At 48.4% G+C, this 15088-nt stretch overlaps 2 protein-coding genes across 9 annotated transcripts in view; both read left to right on the top strand.

Annotated features, from left to right (window-relative positions):
- The window catches only part of CAMTA1 (calmodulin binding transcription activator 1), a 675317-nt gene extending 670932 nt beyond the window's left edge, over positions 1 to 4385 (top strand). For all 7 annotated transcript variants that reach the window (XM_079777254.1, XM_079777251.1, XM_079777253.1 and 4 more), the window contains one exon: positions 1096 to 4385. In XM_079777254.1, the coding sequence (XP_079633380.1) occupies positions 1096 to 1159 (64 nt within the window). In that variant the 3' untranslated portion in view covers positions 1160 to 4385. The remainder of the gene's footprint in view (positions 1 to 1095) is intronic.
- Positions 4386 to 6174: 1789 nt separating this feature from the next.
- On the top strand, positions 6175 to 15088 carry VAMP3 (vesicle associated membrane protein 3). Of its 2 annotated transcripts, XM_079777308.1 has the most exons (5): positions 6175 to 6286; positions 7884 to 7962; positions 11577 to 11735; positions 12551 to 12602; positions 13335 to 15088. In XM_079777308.1, coding segments are annotated over exons 1-5 (312 nt in total). In that variant the 5' UTR covers positions 6175 to 6284; the 3' UTR covers positions 13355 to 15088. The 2 variants fall into 2 exon arrangements, with proteins under 2 accessions (XP_079633434.1, XP_079633433.1); XM_079777307.1 differs by lacking the exon at positions 6175 to 6286 and having other exon boundaries at positions 7819 to 7962.

The raw sequence follows: 15088 nt of genomic DNA, 5'->3' as shown, positions 1-15088 counted from the left end.
CCAGACAGTAAACTCGCGTTGGCTTTGCAGTAAAATGTAAACGTGCTGATACAGCTGCAGGCACCGGGAGAGACGTTCCGCCCCGAGGGCCAGAAACTGTCCGGGGTTCCTGCCCTCTGGGTCAGAGGTCCGTATTCGAAAGGCCCACGTTAGACAGACCAGCCAGACTGCCCGCCAGGCCGTGGAGGTACAGCCCCCGCCCTGAGAAACCGCCACGTCTGGCGGGCACCGGCCTGGGGGGCCAGACCCCGGGGTCACTGGCATGTGAGCCTTCTGCCATGGAGGCGGGGTCTTGACTGGTCAGTGAGGAGAAGTCTCCCCAGAGCTCAGGCCTCTGCCCTGGCACCTCGTCTGTATCAGGGGGCCACGCTCAGACACCGGGGCGAGTGCTTACTTAAAACTCAGACCGGAGGCGGTCGTTAACAAATCCTTTGCTGAGGTCAGCTGTCCGGGGCTCGGGAACGGTTCCGTTTGGGTGTGGTTAGCACACCCTGCTGGACAGCTGGAACCAAGTCCCTTCCCTGCAGTGTACCCTATGGCTGCCCCCGGGGAGCCAGGGGGAGGTGCCCAGAACAAAACAGCAGGCTCCCCCGGAGTGAGCCCCAGAGCCGCGCAGCTGGGAGCTCAGGGCCGAGGCCTCCGGCAACCTTGAGTCTGAGCACAGGCAGCATGTTCCCTAGGCCGGACAGCACCTACACGAAGGCGTGTGCGCACCCTAGCGGGCATCACCTGGAATTACAGGGACTGCAGGCGCTGGTGGGGGGCACCGGTGAGAAGAAGGCTGCTGGCACAGTTAGCCTTGTCTAAGGCGCACGCGTTCCTGTTGCGCTCCATCCGTGCAGCTGGTTTCGGTTCTGCTCTGTGTTGGGAGCAGGTGGCGGCAGAGCCGGGGTTCAGGAGGGGCCCTGCCTTCCTCTGGAGTATGTCCCCTCGCAGTTAAACGGGTTTCTTTGGCCCCCAATCCTCAAATGGCCTTTTTCCTTCTTCTTCTTCGTCTTTTTTTTTTTACTTTAGAGGGAATGGGACTGCCCTCCCGGGTTTGGTCCGCTTCGCTCTGTAGTTACCACCTGGTGTCTTGTTGTGTTTCTCTTGCAGAGTGAAAGAATTGAAAAAGGCCAAGGAACTTGAAGACATACAGCAGCATCCCTTAGCAATGTGACATTGCTTTTCAGACTGTTTTCATTTCTGTTTTTAGCAGAGACATGCAACAACACACAAGCTCGCACGCACACACACAAGCGCAAACACACACACACACACACACACGCACACAATCCCTCTGCAGTTTTGGAGAGATCAGCTGCAGGATTTTAACAGGAATGTTTTGTTCATTGCATTTGCACTTTCATGGACAACTTTTAATTTGATCAGCAAGACATCATGGAACTCAATCTTCTGTTGGATCGCGGGAAAACCCGACGCCGCGAGGAAGGGAGAGGCTCCCTCTGGGGAAGCAGCGCTTTCCTGCTCACATAGGGCTGTACTCAAACATCGCGTGGAACTGTACAAACATTTATACCAAAAACACAGGGAGGAAGCGGTGGGATGCACTGGCAACGAGAGAACGCTGTTCCCGCACCTGCCAGTTCCTCCCGAGAAGCTGAATCTTCGGGATTCGTTGTCAGTGGAGGGCTTAGATCATCCCAATCTTGATTGCGTCCGTGCGTTCTCATTTCCTTCACTGTTACGTTTGTTCTTGTTTTGACCTCTACAGCACACTTAATGCAACTTTTAAAAAAAATCTGCAGGTTTTTAATGTCTTGTGGAAATTTGCAGAGGGGCGGGCGTGGCAAACGGGTAATGCATGGGAAATAAGGAGAAACCGCTTCCAGCGTTAAGAGTTATTTTCTTGTCCCCACCCCCTCCCAAGAGCCTGCGCGGAATCATCGTATCCCTTCTCTCATGTTCAGCACTTTAATTTTTTTGCCTTACTTTCATGTGCAATGAGGGTTACTCAGAGAATCGGTAAAGCATGTAGCTTTCTCCGGGAACCCTGGGAAGTGTAGTCACTCTGAGGAATCATAAACCTTGCCTGGACATTTGCCACCTAAAAGATCAGCGTGGTGCTGCGTTCTGGCCAGTAAATTCCATATTTTTGGCTATTTCATCCAAACGGAGCAGTTTCTGTGTATATATAGAAGGTAGAGATGGAAAGTGAGAAATATTTGAAAGGGATTATATTAATTGCTAAATATTTTATTCACAAAGGTCAATAACATGGCAAGATAAAATTATTTGTATAGTTTTGTCTGAATGAGCAAGAAAAATGTGGATGTATTGTTTGTATATATTGTATATATTAAAACAAAGAGATATGTGCATGAAATCAAGAAAAAAGAAATGAACAAAAGCAAAGCATTAGTGGCTATGGTCTGTAAAATGAAACAAAAACTTTATTTCACTATAAGAGTACTTTATTTTAAATGTTCTTTAGAAGAACATTTTGCTAAAGCATGACTAAACTGCAAAAAATAAAAAAAAGAGCTACTGTATTTAGACTTAGGAGAAAAGGCAGAGTAACATTACTTAAAAAAGGATATGTTTACATTTAATTTTGGCTATCAGGAGTTTATTTTATTTTATTTAAAAAAAAGAATTTGCCAATGGTGCCAAGTAATGTGAATGCTAATATTGCTTAAGAAAATTAAGTTCCTTTTGCTAAACAGATAATCGTAAGATGAATCCGTAAACAGCTTACTACCATCCACTCGCTCCAACAAAGAATACTTAGGACGACCAAACCCTGACAAAAGAAATAGTACGAAAGGTAGAAAAATGTCTCACGTTTTCATATCTCCTGCTGGAAATCAGAAAATGTAATAAAAAAAAGTGCACACAAAAGAAATAACTAAAACTATGAAAGATGCAGACTGGTCTTGTAGGGATGTCACGGCATTTGACTATTTTCACAGAATGAGGAGCCAAAGAAATCTGATGCTTTTAAACATTCAACTACTAACGTCAAATCGAGGAGAATCAAGTTCGCATCTGCTGATGCCAGTTTAAAAATTCCCAGGTTACGTTTCAGGACCAGTTGGTGTAAAGCTGAAATAATCGTGTGTTGTTGTTTTTTGTGTTTGTTTGTTTTTGTTTTTTTTTTCTTGGTTCTGGCTGCCAACTGTAAGTTAAAACTCAAGGCTCGTTGTGAAGCCTAAAAATATTCACAAATAAGCTTTTAAACTGGTGTCTTTTCGGAAGGAAGGTAGACACAACAGGATCGAGGTAAAAACTGGGGTCAGTGCTCTTGGTGCCTTTTCTATAATTGTACTTGTTTTTTAATTACTTCCTTTCACTGCCAACCTCAAATTACTGTACAGTATACGTCTTACTGCTTGTGATCAGCTTCGACCACGGTGACAGCCCCACAGCTAGTAGCCATCTGTACATTTGTAAACTGAGCTGACTCAGCCTTGTTATTTTAAATGTGTGGGTTATGTTACAGCTGTTGCAGTCCCCCCCACCCCACCCCACCCCACCCCTACGACCCCTTTTATTTTACACAGTTTAACCTACAGGAGGACACAGTCATTTACACACACACACACACGCACACCTGCATTCCTAAGTGGGAATAGAACGTGAAAGCCAGCTCTCTCAGAATATCCTACCTTAATGCCGACTTTAGATGTCTATTCCATTTATTCTGGTACAGATAACTGATCTTTTGACAAGAGTAATGACCTCAGTGGGTTTGCTTTAACCCTCACACTCATTTTATTTTGTTGATGTTCCACATGCTACATTACTCGCTGAGTGAGTCAGACAGTTCGGGAAGAGAAGGACGGGTGGAGCATGAGGAGGGTCCTCGTGGAGGGGACGGGAAGCCGCAGGACAACTGTGAATCCCAGGGGCGGTGCCACGGCACTCGCGCCGACACGAAGCACTTCGGACCCCTTTTCCTTGGTTACGAATCTTCATTTTGAATATAAGATGATAGATAAGCGCAGCTTTCTTGGATAATCTGAATTCCCAAGTGCCAGGAGTAGGATTTCACTATAAGAAATTAATAGCTAATCTTATTCTGTCTCCTGAAGATCTCATTGCTATTCTTGTTCCCCATTTGAAATCAGCTGTACTGTGTGAATGAAATAAAGACACTAACTCGAACCCCTTTCTGGCTGCACGGTCGCTTATGGCAGTTCCACACAGTAGTTGGCGCCCAACGGGGGGTCCCTGAGACTTGCATGTAAAACTAGTCTAGATGTCTTCTTTTTTGTAAGTTTTATTTTTGTAATTGTGCATGTAAAGCATCATTGAATCAATGGATCTGTTGAAGAACTCAGCTGCTGGAAACCATGCAAAATGTTTTGAATTGCCCTTAAAATATGGAAAATGTTTTCTGAATGCTTTATATTCTTTCTGCTGTAAATTAAAAATGAAGAAAATTTCCCCATATTATGTGTGTTGTGTTGCTTTAACTTGACCTGGTACTACCATCCAAGTTGGATGGGCCTGTTTCAAACCATACGAAATAACTGCAATTACTTCCTTAGATCCAGATGTGACGTTTTGACATGGAATGTTCTATGGTTTCAAATATGTCCACGATGGGAAAAATTTCTTAGTAAATTCACTGTTTCTAGAACACTTTCAGCCATCTTCTCAGGCACCTCTCCATGCATCATTTGCCTTATTTGAGTGATAAAGACACCAGTCTAAATTTACCTTTTCAGGCCTGACCTATGAACCAGGAGGTCAGGGTTCAATTCCCGGTCAGGGCACATGCCCGGGTTTCGGGCTCCAATCTCCAGTGTGGGGCAGGAGGCAGCTGACGAATGATTCCCATCGTTGATGTTTCCATCTCTCCCTCTCCCTCTCTGAAATCAATAAAAATATAAAGATAGGTAAATAAATTCACCTTTTCCGTTAAAACCCTCTGACGTGTGTTAAAAGGCACTGTCCAGCTGACTCCTGTCCCAGAGCCTCACCTCCCGGGTGGTCCCTCCCCATCTCATCCGTCTCAACGCCACTGCCAGACAGACTGCACGCTCTGCCTGAGGCCTCAATGGTTTCTGCAGCCCACTGCATTTAAAGGACATTTTCCGTGTCTGGCCAGTCTTCATTCCATCTTATTTTCACCTGTGCCCCAACCTGGTTGGTCTGTGCCATTTCCACTGTTTTCTTGGTTCGTGGCCTTTGTTCATCCTTTGCCTGGAAAGTCTCAAATCCCACCTCCTCTGTGACACCATCTTGTTTACTCTAATGTATACTGACATTTCACTTTTCAAATTGTTCCATTTACAGTTGGAAAAGACAGGTTAGTGTTTCTTTTCCGTGTCTCATCTAACTTGCCAGATGACCTATTAGTGTTCTGTCTGTTTTTAAGGAAGGAGTTGCCTCTGTTGGTAGGAATACTTTGATACAACTTGAAAACCCTGCAAAGTAACCCTGTGCATGCAGCGATGTGCCTCCGCCTCCACAGGATCAGCAGCTGGAGACCTACTCTGTGCTAGGGGCCCAGGAATGTGCAAGTGCAGAAACTACAGCCCCTTCTGTGCAATGACAAATACTTATTCGTGTCACGAATACGAAGACAGCGAACCCAAACCAATCAATGTCTGGTAAATGCCCCAAATGGAATGCATATCTCATTTTAACAGGTTTGTTGGGGAAATGTGGGGTCTGCGGGCTACTAGGTTCGTGTGGGGAGTTGAGCAGGAACACACAGATGTCTCCAGTGTAGTCACCGCCCGAGAAACGGCCCGCCTGGTTGACCTGCAGTCCCTCTCCGGTGCGGAATGCACCACGTCCCCAGGGTCCGCGCGGGCGGCGGGCGGCTGGGACAGGAGCGGTCGCTAACCGACCCGCCCTCTGTGGCCAGACGCCGGCCCGCAGCGCCAACCCAGCGCCTGGTGTGGCCCCGCCCCCGGCGCTCCGCCCCGACACGCCCACCGCGGCCTGCGCTCCCGTCCGCCCATCCGGCCCCGCCCCCGACACGCCCACCGCGGCCTGCGCGCCCATCCGGCCCCGCCCCCTCCGACACGCCCACCGCGGCCTGCGTGCCCCGCCCGCCCCTCCGGCCCCGCCCCCTCCGACACGCCCACCGCGGCCTGCGCTCCCGTCCGCCCATCCGGCCCCGCCCCCGACACGCCCACCGCGGCCTGCGCGCCCATCCGGCCCCGCCCCCTCCGACACGCCCACCGCGGCCTGCGCGCCCCGTCCGCCCATCCGGCCCCGCCCTGTGACGTCATCGGGCCCCGCGCCGCCACCGCTCCGCCCAGGTCCCGGCCTCCGGTCCAGCTCCGCCGCTCCGTCGACACTCGCCCGCCGCCACCGCCGCCAAAATGTGAGTGACGCCTTGCGAGCTGGACGGCTTCGGGCCCCGAGGGGCGGCGGCCCGCGACGGGGAGCCCCGCCCGGCCCGGTTCCCGGTGGCAGCCTTTCGGACTCGGGCCGAGGCCGTGCGAGCCTGTGCGGGGCTTCCGAGGCCTGGGTGGGGCGGCGGCCCGGGAGTGCGGGCTGCAGGCGGGCGGAACGACCCCGCGGCGCCGCCGACCGCCCCGGAGGGCCCAGCGGCTTTGGGGGTGGGGGGGACCCGGAAGGGACCAGGGCGGGGCCGGGGGCTCTCCGGATTAGGAGTGCCCACCCCGCCCCGCCTCCGTCCCCGCCCCCTCCCCGTGCCCCCCTCTCACGCCCCCCCCACACCCCCACTGCCGGGGTCCCCAAAGGGGCGGTGGTCTCTGCCGGGGCTGGGGCTGGGCTGGGCGCCGGAAGTCGCCGGGGAAAGGCTCGGTCCCTTCTCGAGGCGCCCGCGGCCGGAGTGCGCTCGGGAAGGCGGCTCTGGGACTTGCTCCTGTCGCGGTCCCTGCCCGGGGGGCTTTCCCGGGGCCACATTCAGCCGCTGTGGAGCGTCACCGAACCCCCGCCCCTCTGCAGCCTGCTCCCGGCTCCCCGAGAGAGGAGAGGGGAACGCGTTCTCTCCCGGGTTCCTTCTAGGAACTGGGGACCCCGCTCTGGAGTGTGGCTGCCGAGGCCGCGGGGCCAGCAGATCCCGTGGTTAAGATCTGGGTCCGTGGAATTCCACAGCACCAGGTCTAAACACCACAGCCAGCCGTGCTGACTGCCCACACCTCACCTTACTCGTCTATAAAATGGGTCAACAGTAGTGTTCCCCTCAACGAGTTATGAGGACTCAAGGAGAAAATGCACCAGTGCGTGCCCCTCCACAAATGCCTGTCAGACACTGACTCTGCGGAGGCAGCGTGGGGTCTGCTGCCGCTTTGACACCTGGGAGAGCACTGCCTGTGGGCTCAGTGCATCCGTGGCTGACATGTGCAGGACACCTGCTGGGTGCTGTCTTAGGAATAGGGAGGGCCTCTCCAGGCCCGGGCCTGTGATCTGTTAGGATCCATTTTTACATATATCCAATCTAATCAGGGGCTGCCAACAAAGTAATGGGAACAGTAAGGTCTTCCAGCCCAGAGTGGTCAAGCAAGATCGGCGCCTGGGGAGAAATAAGGCATTTGATGAAACGGTTAAGAGAGGGAGCATTGTTTTCCTGTTTCTGTAAAGGCCTGTATTTACCATCCTGGAAAAAAGGCATTCTGTAACTATCAGAGGGATACAGGGATACTGAGTGCTTTTAAGTAGATGTGAGGCTTGAAAAAAGTCGTTAGAAAATTGGAAAGTAGAGTTTATCTATCTTAGGATCAGGTTCTTCAGTGATACAAAGTAGATTCTATTAAACCTCTGCTTAGACCCTGGTCACTGTTAACGTGTGGATGAATGTTGGACATTCCAGAGGAGTTAGAAGAAATGTTGTTAGAACCGTTGTTCATTATTCATTTTCTGCTTTCGTTCCGAAATTACTGGAATGACTTGGTACTTACAAAAATGTATGTGGAATGCTCCGTGGCTGACGCACATGCCTTTCCGTGTTTCAGGTCTACAGGTGCGCCTGCAGGTCCCACTGCCTCTGGCAGTAACCGGAGACTTCAGCAGACACAGAACCAAGTGGACGAGGTACTGCTCTGAAATGCTGAAAAGATGAGTTTTAAATCAACATGGGAACACTCTGGAAATAATTTTAAATCAACATGGGGATCACACTTTAGGAAGAGTGTCATAGAAGTGTGAATGTAAAGTGAATTTTGACTGTATCATAAAAGTAACAAAATGTTGACCCCTACTATTCTGGAAGCCCTGGTCTAAGCAGAAGTCAGATTCTCCTGGTTCATGCTTGTTTTTCTGTGGCCAAGTCACATACATGAAACACAAATACCCCTCCCTGAGGGCATTCCTCTGAGAACTGCTTTATAATGTATATTTTGCCACAAAAAAATATTGGAAAAAAAGATAACTACTTTATAAAACAGGGTAATCGAATATTCAGAATTAGATCTATAGGTTGTTCAAGCCAAGACCAACCCTTCTGACCAGATTTTCGTCAAAATACTGTTCCAATAGCCTCACTTCCTATTACTCAGCCTGAGCAGGCCTCTAGAATTAACTCCAGTTGTTGCCCATTGACATACAGAAAGCAGATGCTGGCAAGTTGCTCTAGCCCAGTGGTCGGCAAACTCATTAATCAACAGAGCCAAATATCAACAGTACGACGATTGAAATTTCTTTTGAGAGCCAAATTTTTTAAACTTAAACTTCTTCTAATGCCACTTCTTCAAAATAGACTCACCCAGGCCGTGGTATTTGTGGAAGAGCCACACTCAAGGGGCCAAAGAGCCGCATGTGGCTCGCGAGCCACAGTTTGCCGACCACGGCTCTGCCCAACAAATCTGCATTAGTGGAATTCTTGAGTTAGAGGGTGCTCACAGCATCTTCGTTCTGCCCTGTTTGCAGACCCACAATGGAAGATTGGCAAATTCAAACTACTATTTCCATGTCCCTAAAAGCCATCATTGTCCAACAAGGGTATCTTGGTCTTTCTGCATGTAGCTGCCTTAGAAAGCAGTGTTCAACTTCTGTTAAACCAGGGTTACATACATGGTGATGGAAGATGTGGTGGGCATGCAGTGCAACATACAGATCATGTATCATAGAAATGTACACTTGAAACTTACATGATCTTATTAACCAATTCACCCCAATAAATGTAAGAAAAATATAAAAGTAAAACTTCTGTTAAACTAGGTTTAACAGTGGATTACTAAAGCATATGGTAATATTTTTATACTAGAGGCCCAATGCACGAAGCTTCATGCAAGAATGTTCCTTCCTTCCCCTGGCTGCCAGCAGCGCCTTCGCTCTGGCCAGAGTCGCCTTTCCACCTTCCCACGCTGCCCAGAGGTCCGGAGTGGCTGGGGCGGTGCCGAATGCATGGTCGTCGCCATGGTGGCGACCAAGCGTCCCGCCCGCCCCGGCTGCTCAGCACCTGTTTATGCAAATTAACCTGCCACCTTTGTTGGGTTAATTTGCATACTCCTGATTGGCTGGTGGGCATTGCGAAGGTACGGTCAATTAGCATATTACTCTTTTATTAGGTACATTATGGCTTTATGAACTTCTGAAAATTTTATATTTTCATGCTAAGAAACCCATTCTAATTGCATCTTGCATGAAACTTTTGTTTACTTACAAAATCAAATTGGGTCCTTTTTCTTAACCAAAGGAATTTTAAGGAGAGTTGTTTGTTTTTTTAATTCAGGTGAAATTCACACAACATAATTAACCATTTTAAAGCGTACAGCTCAGTGGTTCTTTGTTATAGTCCCAGTGTTATGCAACCATTACTTCTGTCTAGTTTCACAATTTTGTCATCACCACAGAACACCTTGTACACATTTAGTAATTACTCCCGTCCCCTCTTTCTACTGTTTTCTCCCACTCTAACTGGCTTTCTGTTTCTATGAATTTCTCCTTTTGTATATATCGTATAAAAGGAATCATACACTGTGTGGCCTCTTGTGTCTGGCTTCTTTCACTTAGTATGATATTTTTGGTGCTAATCCAAATTGTAAGAACTATCAGCACCTTGCTCCTTTTTGTGGCTGAGTAATACTCCATTGCATGTGTGTACCTTGTTTATCCATTCATTTAGTTGTTCACCTTTTGGCTTTACCAATAATGCTGCTATAGACATTTGCATACAAGTTTCTCTGTGTGCATATGTTTTCATTTCTCTTGGGTATGTACCTCAGAATGGAGTTGCTGGGTCATATGGTAGTTCTATGTTTAGCTTTGAGGAACCAGCAAACTTCCACAGTAGCGGCACCATTTCACATGCACACTAGCAATACCCAAGGGTCCCTGTTTCTCCACATCCTCACCAACACTTGTTATTTGCCTTTTTTTGTTGTTATAGACATCCTAGTGAGTATAAAATAGTATCTCCTTATGGCTTTGATTTGCATTTCCTTAATGACCAGTGATGTTGAACTTTTCATGTGTTTGTTGACAATCTGTATGTATTCTTTGTAGAAATGTCTATTTCAGTCCATTGCCTTTTTATTACATTTATTGGTTTTTAGAGAGAAAAGGTAAGGGAGGGAGAGAGAGTGAGAGAGAAATACATCAACTGGTCATTCTACTTGTCCATGCATTCATTGTTTCCTGTATGTACCTTGACCGGGGATCAAACCCACAACCTTGGTGTATCTGGATCATGCTCTAACCAACTGAGCTGCCTAGCCAGGGCCAAGACCATTGAAATTTTGATAGAGATTGTGATGACTCTGCACATAAGTACATCATTTTGGCAAGTACTGTCCTCCTAACAATATTAAGTCTTCCAGTCTGTGAACGTGGGCTGTCTTCCCACTTAATTAGGTCTTCAGCATTTTTCAGCAGTGTTTTGTAGTTTTCAGTCCAAGTTTTTGCCTGCTTGGCTCAGCTTATCCATGAGTATTTTATTCTTTTGGATGCTATTGTATACAGAATTGTTTTTACTAATTTCCTTTTGATTGTTAGTATATGGAAACACTGATTTATGGATGCTGATATTGTACCCTGAAACTTTACTGCATTTGTTTATTAATAACCCTATTGTGGATTCTTTGGGATTTTCTACATATGGGATCATCTGTAAATATGGATCATGTATTTCTTCCTTTTTAATTTGGAGGCCTTTGGTTTCTTTTTCTTGCCCAGTTGCTCTGGCCAGAACTCCCAGTACAGTGTTGAACAGCAGGAGAGAATGTGGGCCTCCTTGTCTTGTTCCCTGATCTTAGGGGGAAAGCTTTGTTTTTTGTTTGTTTGTTTGCTTTATCCTCACCCCAAGATACGTTTATTGACCTGAGAGAGAGAGGAAGGGAGACAGACAGAGAAACATCTATGTGAGAGGGAAACATTGACTGATGGCCTCCCGTACATGCCCGAACAGGATAGAACCAGGAGCCTTGTAGTGTGTGGGACAGGACGACACTCCAGTCCGCTGAGCCAGCCGCCAGGGCAGCTCTTGGTTTTTGCCATTGAGCATGGATGTTAGTCGTGGGGGTTTTCCCATGAATACCCTTTATCATGGTGAGGAAGTTCCCTTCTAGTCCTAGTTTACTAAGTGCTTATTTCATGGGATGGTGAGGCCTGGCCCCCTTTTCAATGAAAGTTTGGCTCAAAATAGCAAAGTGCTGACCTTTTGTTCTTCCATTTCTTTTGTGTGACTTGATGGGGTCACGTGCGTCCAGGTGGTGGACATCATGCGCGTGAACGTGGACAAGGTGCTGGAGCGAGACCAGAAGCTCTCCGAGTTAGACGACCGCGCAGACGCACTGCAGGCCGGAGCTTCCCAGTTTGAAACAAGTGCCGCGAAGCTGAAGAGGAAGTACTGGTGGAAGAACTGCAAGGTAACGCTCTCCAGCCCGTCCTCACGTTACGTCCCCCTGCATTCTCGGGCTGACAGAGCCCACAAACACTGGGCTTGCCTAAATCTTGGGGTGAGTTTGACTCCCCATGGAAATGTGGGTTGACTGAATCTAAAACACTGACTGTACACCCTTTTCCACGTTCTGTGGCTGACCTTAGGAAGCATGTAGACAATAAAAATAAAGTTTTAAAAAAAAAGCAGCAGCATGTAGGAATGCCCAAAATCCGTCACAGACATGAGCCCTTCCAGCCCCGCCCCCAGCGGAGCCCTGCTCACAGGCTGCCGGGAGGGGGCTGGCGGTGGTGGTGCGCCTGCGTGGGGTGCTGTGAGCGGCTCCAGGGCCACGGGAAAGAGCTTCTCCGGGGCCGCAGTGTGCTGGGCAGAAGAGCCGAGAGCAGCGCTCCCCAGGAGCAGTGCCCCTGCGGGTCTTACGTGACTATCAAAGACATGCGCGGCCACCAGATCCCTCTATGTCTGCCGCACCCCCCCCCCCCCCCCCCCGTCTTAGAAGTGACACTTTCCCATACGTTCTGTGCCCAGTAGCCCCTCCCGACATGGGCAACTCATATACACAGACAAGTGCTACTGAGGGTCCACAGACCATTTGAAGAGCTTACAAAAAGCAGATAAGTAGCCTGCAGATCTGATTGAGAGCATTACATTGAGGCTTTAAAAACTGCACTCTCTCAGATTGGGGTGCACCTGACCGGCCTTTCAGTGGCTGGGGTGGTAGATGACACTCTTCAGTCAGGTCCTCTTTCTTTCGGAATGTGACCTGGACATGTTTCGTTGCAGATGTGGGCCATAGGGATCGGCGTTGTGGTCATCGTCATCATCATCATCATCGGTGAGTTCTGTCCTCAGCTCAGCGGAACTGCTGGCTTCATGTACATGCTAGTTTAGTCCAGAGAGTCTCGTTCTCTTCAGTAAACGTTTTGAACACGAGTGTTGTATGATTCAAGTCTGAGGTTTTTTATGTAAACATCAATACTTTGAAACTCGAGAAAATGTATTTCTTTATTCCCACTGGCCTATCAGTTTTCTCTCTGAGTATATTTCCGTCAGGTTTCCTTCTGTGGGAAGCAGTGTAGTCCAGCAGTTAAAAGCACGGGCCGTCCTAGCTCCACCGCCATCCACCTGCGTGGCTTTGGCAAGTGTTTTCATCTCTCTGAGCTGGAGTTTCCTCATTTGTAAAATGGGGATAATAAGGGTACCTACCTTATATGTTTGTTATGAGGCCAAAACTGCTTAATATATAAAAAGTGCTTAGGGTGTTACCTGGCACATGATAATAATAATAGTTTCATAAATAAGTAAATACACTCTCCCATCATTACTGTTACCGCTAATGAGACCAGATACAGTTTGGAACACCCATGGCCATTTTAGCCCAGTACAAACACATCTTGGAGCCTTCCTTTGGACAGTCTGGTCTGGCCCTCCACAAAATGCAGCTCAGCCACTGGGGGGAGCAGGCAGGTGCCCTCCGCTCACCTGGGGACTGGAGTGCGAGGTTCGTTCTGGATGCGCGGGAAGCCTAACCGCGTCTCCTTGCTCTCTCCACCTCCCTGCTGCTCAGTGTGGAGTGTGTCTTCGTGAAGAACCAGGGAGCCTCCCGCCTGCTCTTCTGGAAGCCTCGTCGAGACGTGGACTTAGAGCCTGCTCTCCTATCAAGCTTACAAACTGTCATATGTACAATGATTATTCTCTGCTCGTTAATGTCAAGTTTGATTCTTAGGAAATGTGCCTTTTTTTTTTTTTAACGTGCACTCCAAACTAGAAGCGTGGTCAGCCCAGCCCGCATTTTGCACAGTGCCTTTACCACTTTACACTTTACACACGGGCTGATGAGAGACTTCTGGATTGCAGAGTGCATAACCTAGCAGTAGCGTTATCTGAGTAATCGCCTTTAATTCCAGTTAGGGAACTTTCTTCCAAGTTAGCTATCCTCGTCACGTGACCTTATCTTCAGAACCACATTTAAACCTTTGGGTAATCAGATCCCCGTCTGTGCCTTCCAGAGAGAACACTACGGTCTCACTCAAATCTGTGACCACGACAGGTTGTGCCTTATTTTGCTCCTGTTCTGGTTCCTTAGGAGAGAACCCTCTACTGTCTATAAGCACTACTGACGCTTTCGCTGTGTTTAAAATAAGATGCTGGTCAAAAATTTTTGTTCTTACATTAGAAACGAAGATGTTTACTTTCTTGTTATTGTTTTGTATCATATTTTAAAAATATTTTAATCAGAAATAACCTCTTTAAAACATTTTGATAGAACTATGGCTATGACCAAAGTTCCTATTTTGCCAAAAAGTTAAATCCCAGTAAAATGCCCTTGAGTCTGCTCCTGACAGATAAATTCCAACAGGTGACAGATGGAACTCCAGGTGCGCTTCAGAATTCAAGTTGTAACATTGCTTCTGAAGCTTCTACATCCTGACAGGCCTTTCTTGCCTTAAAACCCTGCAGGTGTTACAACGCCCCTTCCTAGTTAGCTTGTGTCCTGGGGTTAGAGAAGGTTCCAGCTAGACCCTGACCATTTCCCACCTAGAAACAGATTGCAGAATACAGCCGTGGGCTCCCGTGTGTTTCTGAGAATTATGTGAGCAACAATGTTGTCGCCTTCAAGGAAGACCATCTGTGAACTGGTCATTATTTGGCCCAGGCCTCACAGACTGTAGATTTTTGGAGTTTGTTTCTGTTTTTATTCGTATTCCACTTCCTAACTCGGTCTCCTGCATTCTGCTTTCAGTTAGCATTGGTCAGGGTGCTGACTTCTCCCAGATGGCTGACGGAGACAGTCTTTCTTCACTGTCATAGGCTTAGACTGTCTGCACAGGACGCTGCTCTGGAATAGCTGTTGTCATCTGAGAGGGTTTTGTTGAGACTCAGCATCAGGCTGTGTGGCTCAGGGCGGGAAGTCAGGGATGAATGAAGACAGGCAGGAGGCCCGGAGCGGGAAGCAGAGGTTTACACTCCGCCTCTGTCCTGGGAGCTCGCGTGCTAGCACGTGACTTACGGAGCAGCAGCAGTTGAGTCCACCAGGACACGGGTCCATTCCTGTGGCGTCTGTTCCCGACGGCACAGAAATGGTTGAACACACCCAGCCGTGAGAAGGAAGCAGCCCTCAGTGTAGGGACGTTAGCCCCCTCGGCTCCGGGTCTCTGGCCGCGTCTGACATTGAAACTTTGGTGCTCTCTCCTTGGCCTTATGCTCAGTCCCATGTAACCCACCGGCTCCTGCATTAATCCAGGAATACCTCGCTCGTATCTGCATTTAGCTGGGAACTTGCCCACTGTAATGACATCAATAAAGTGTTTATAAACATAA

The sequence above is a fragment of the Cnephaeus nilssonii genome, assembly GCF_951640355.1.
Source record: "Cnephaeus nilssonii genome assembly, chromosome: 7".
In the NCBI taxonomy this organism is placed as follows: domain Eukaryota; kingdom Metazoa; phylum Chordata; class Mammalia; order Chiroptera; family Vespertilionidae; genus Cnephaeus; species Cnephaeus nilssonii.
The sequence above is the reverse complement of the archived record's forward strand: the minus strand, read 5'-3'. Positions and strand labels throughout refer to the sequence as shown.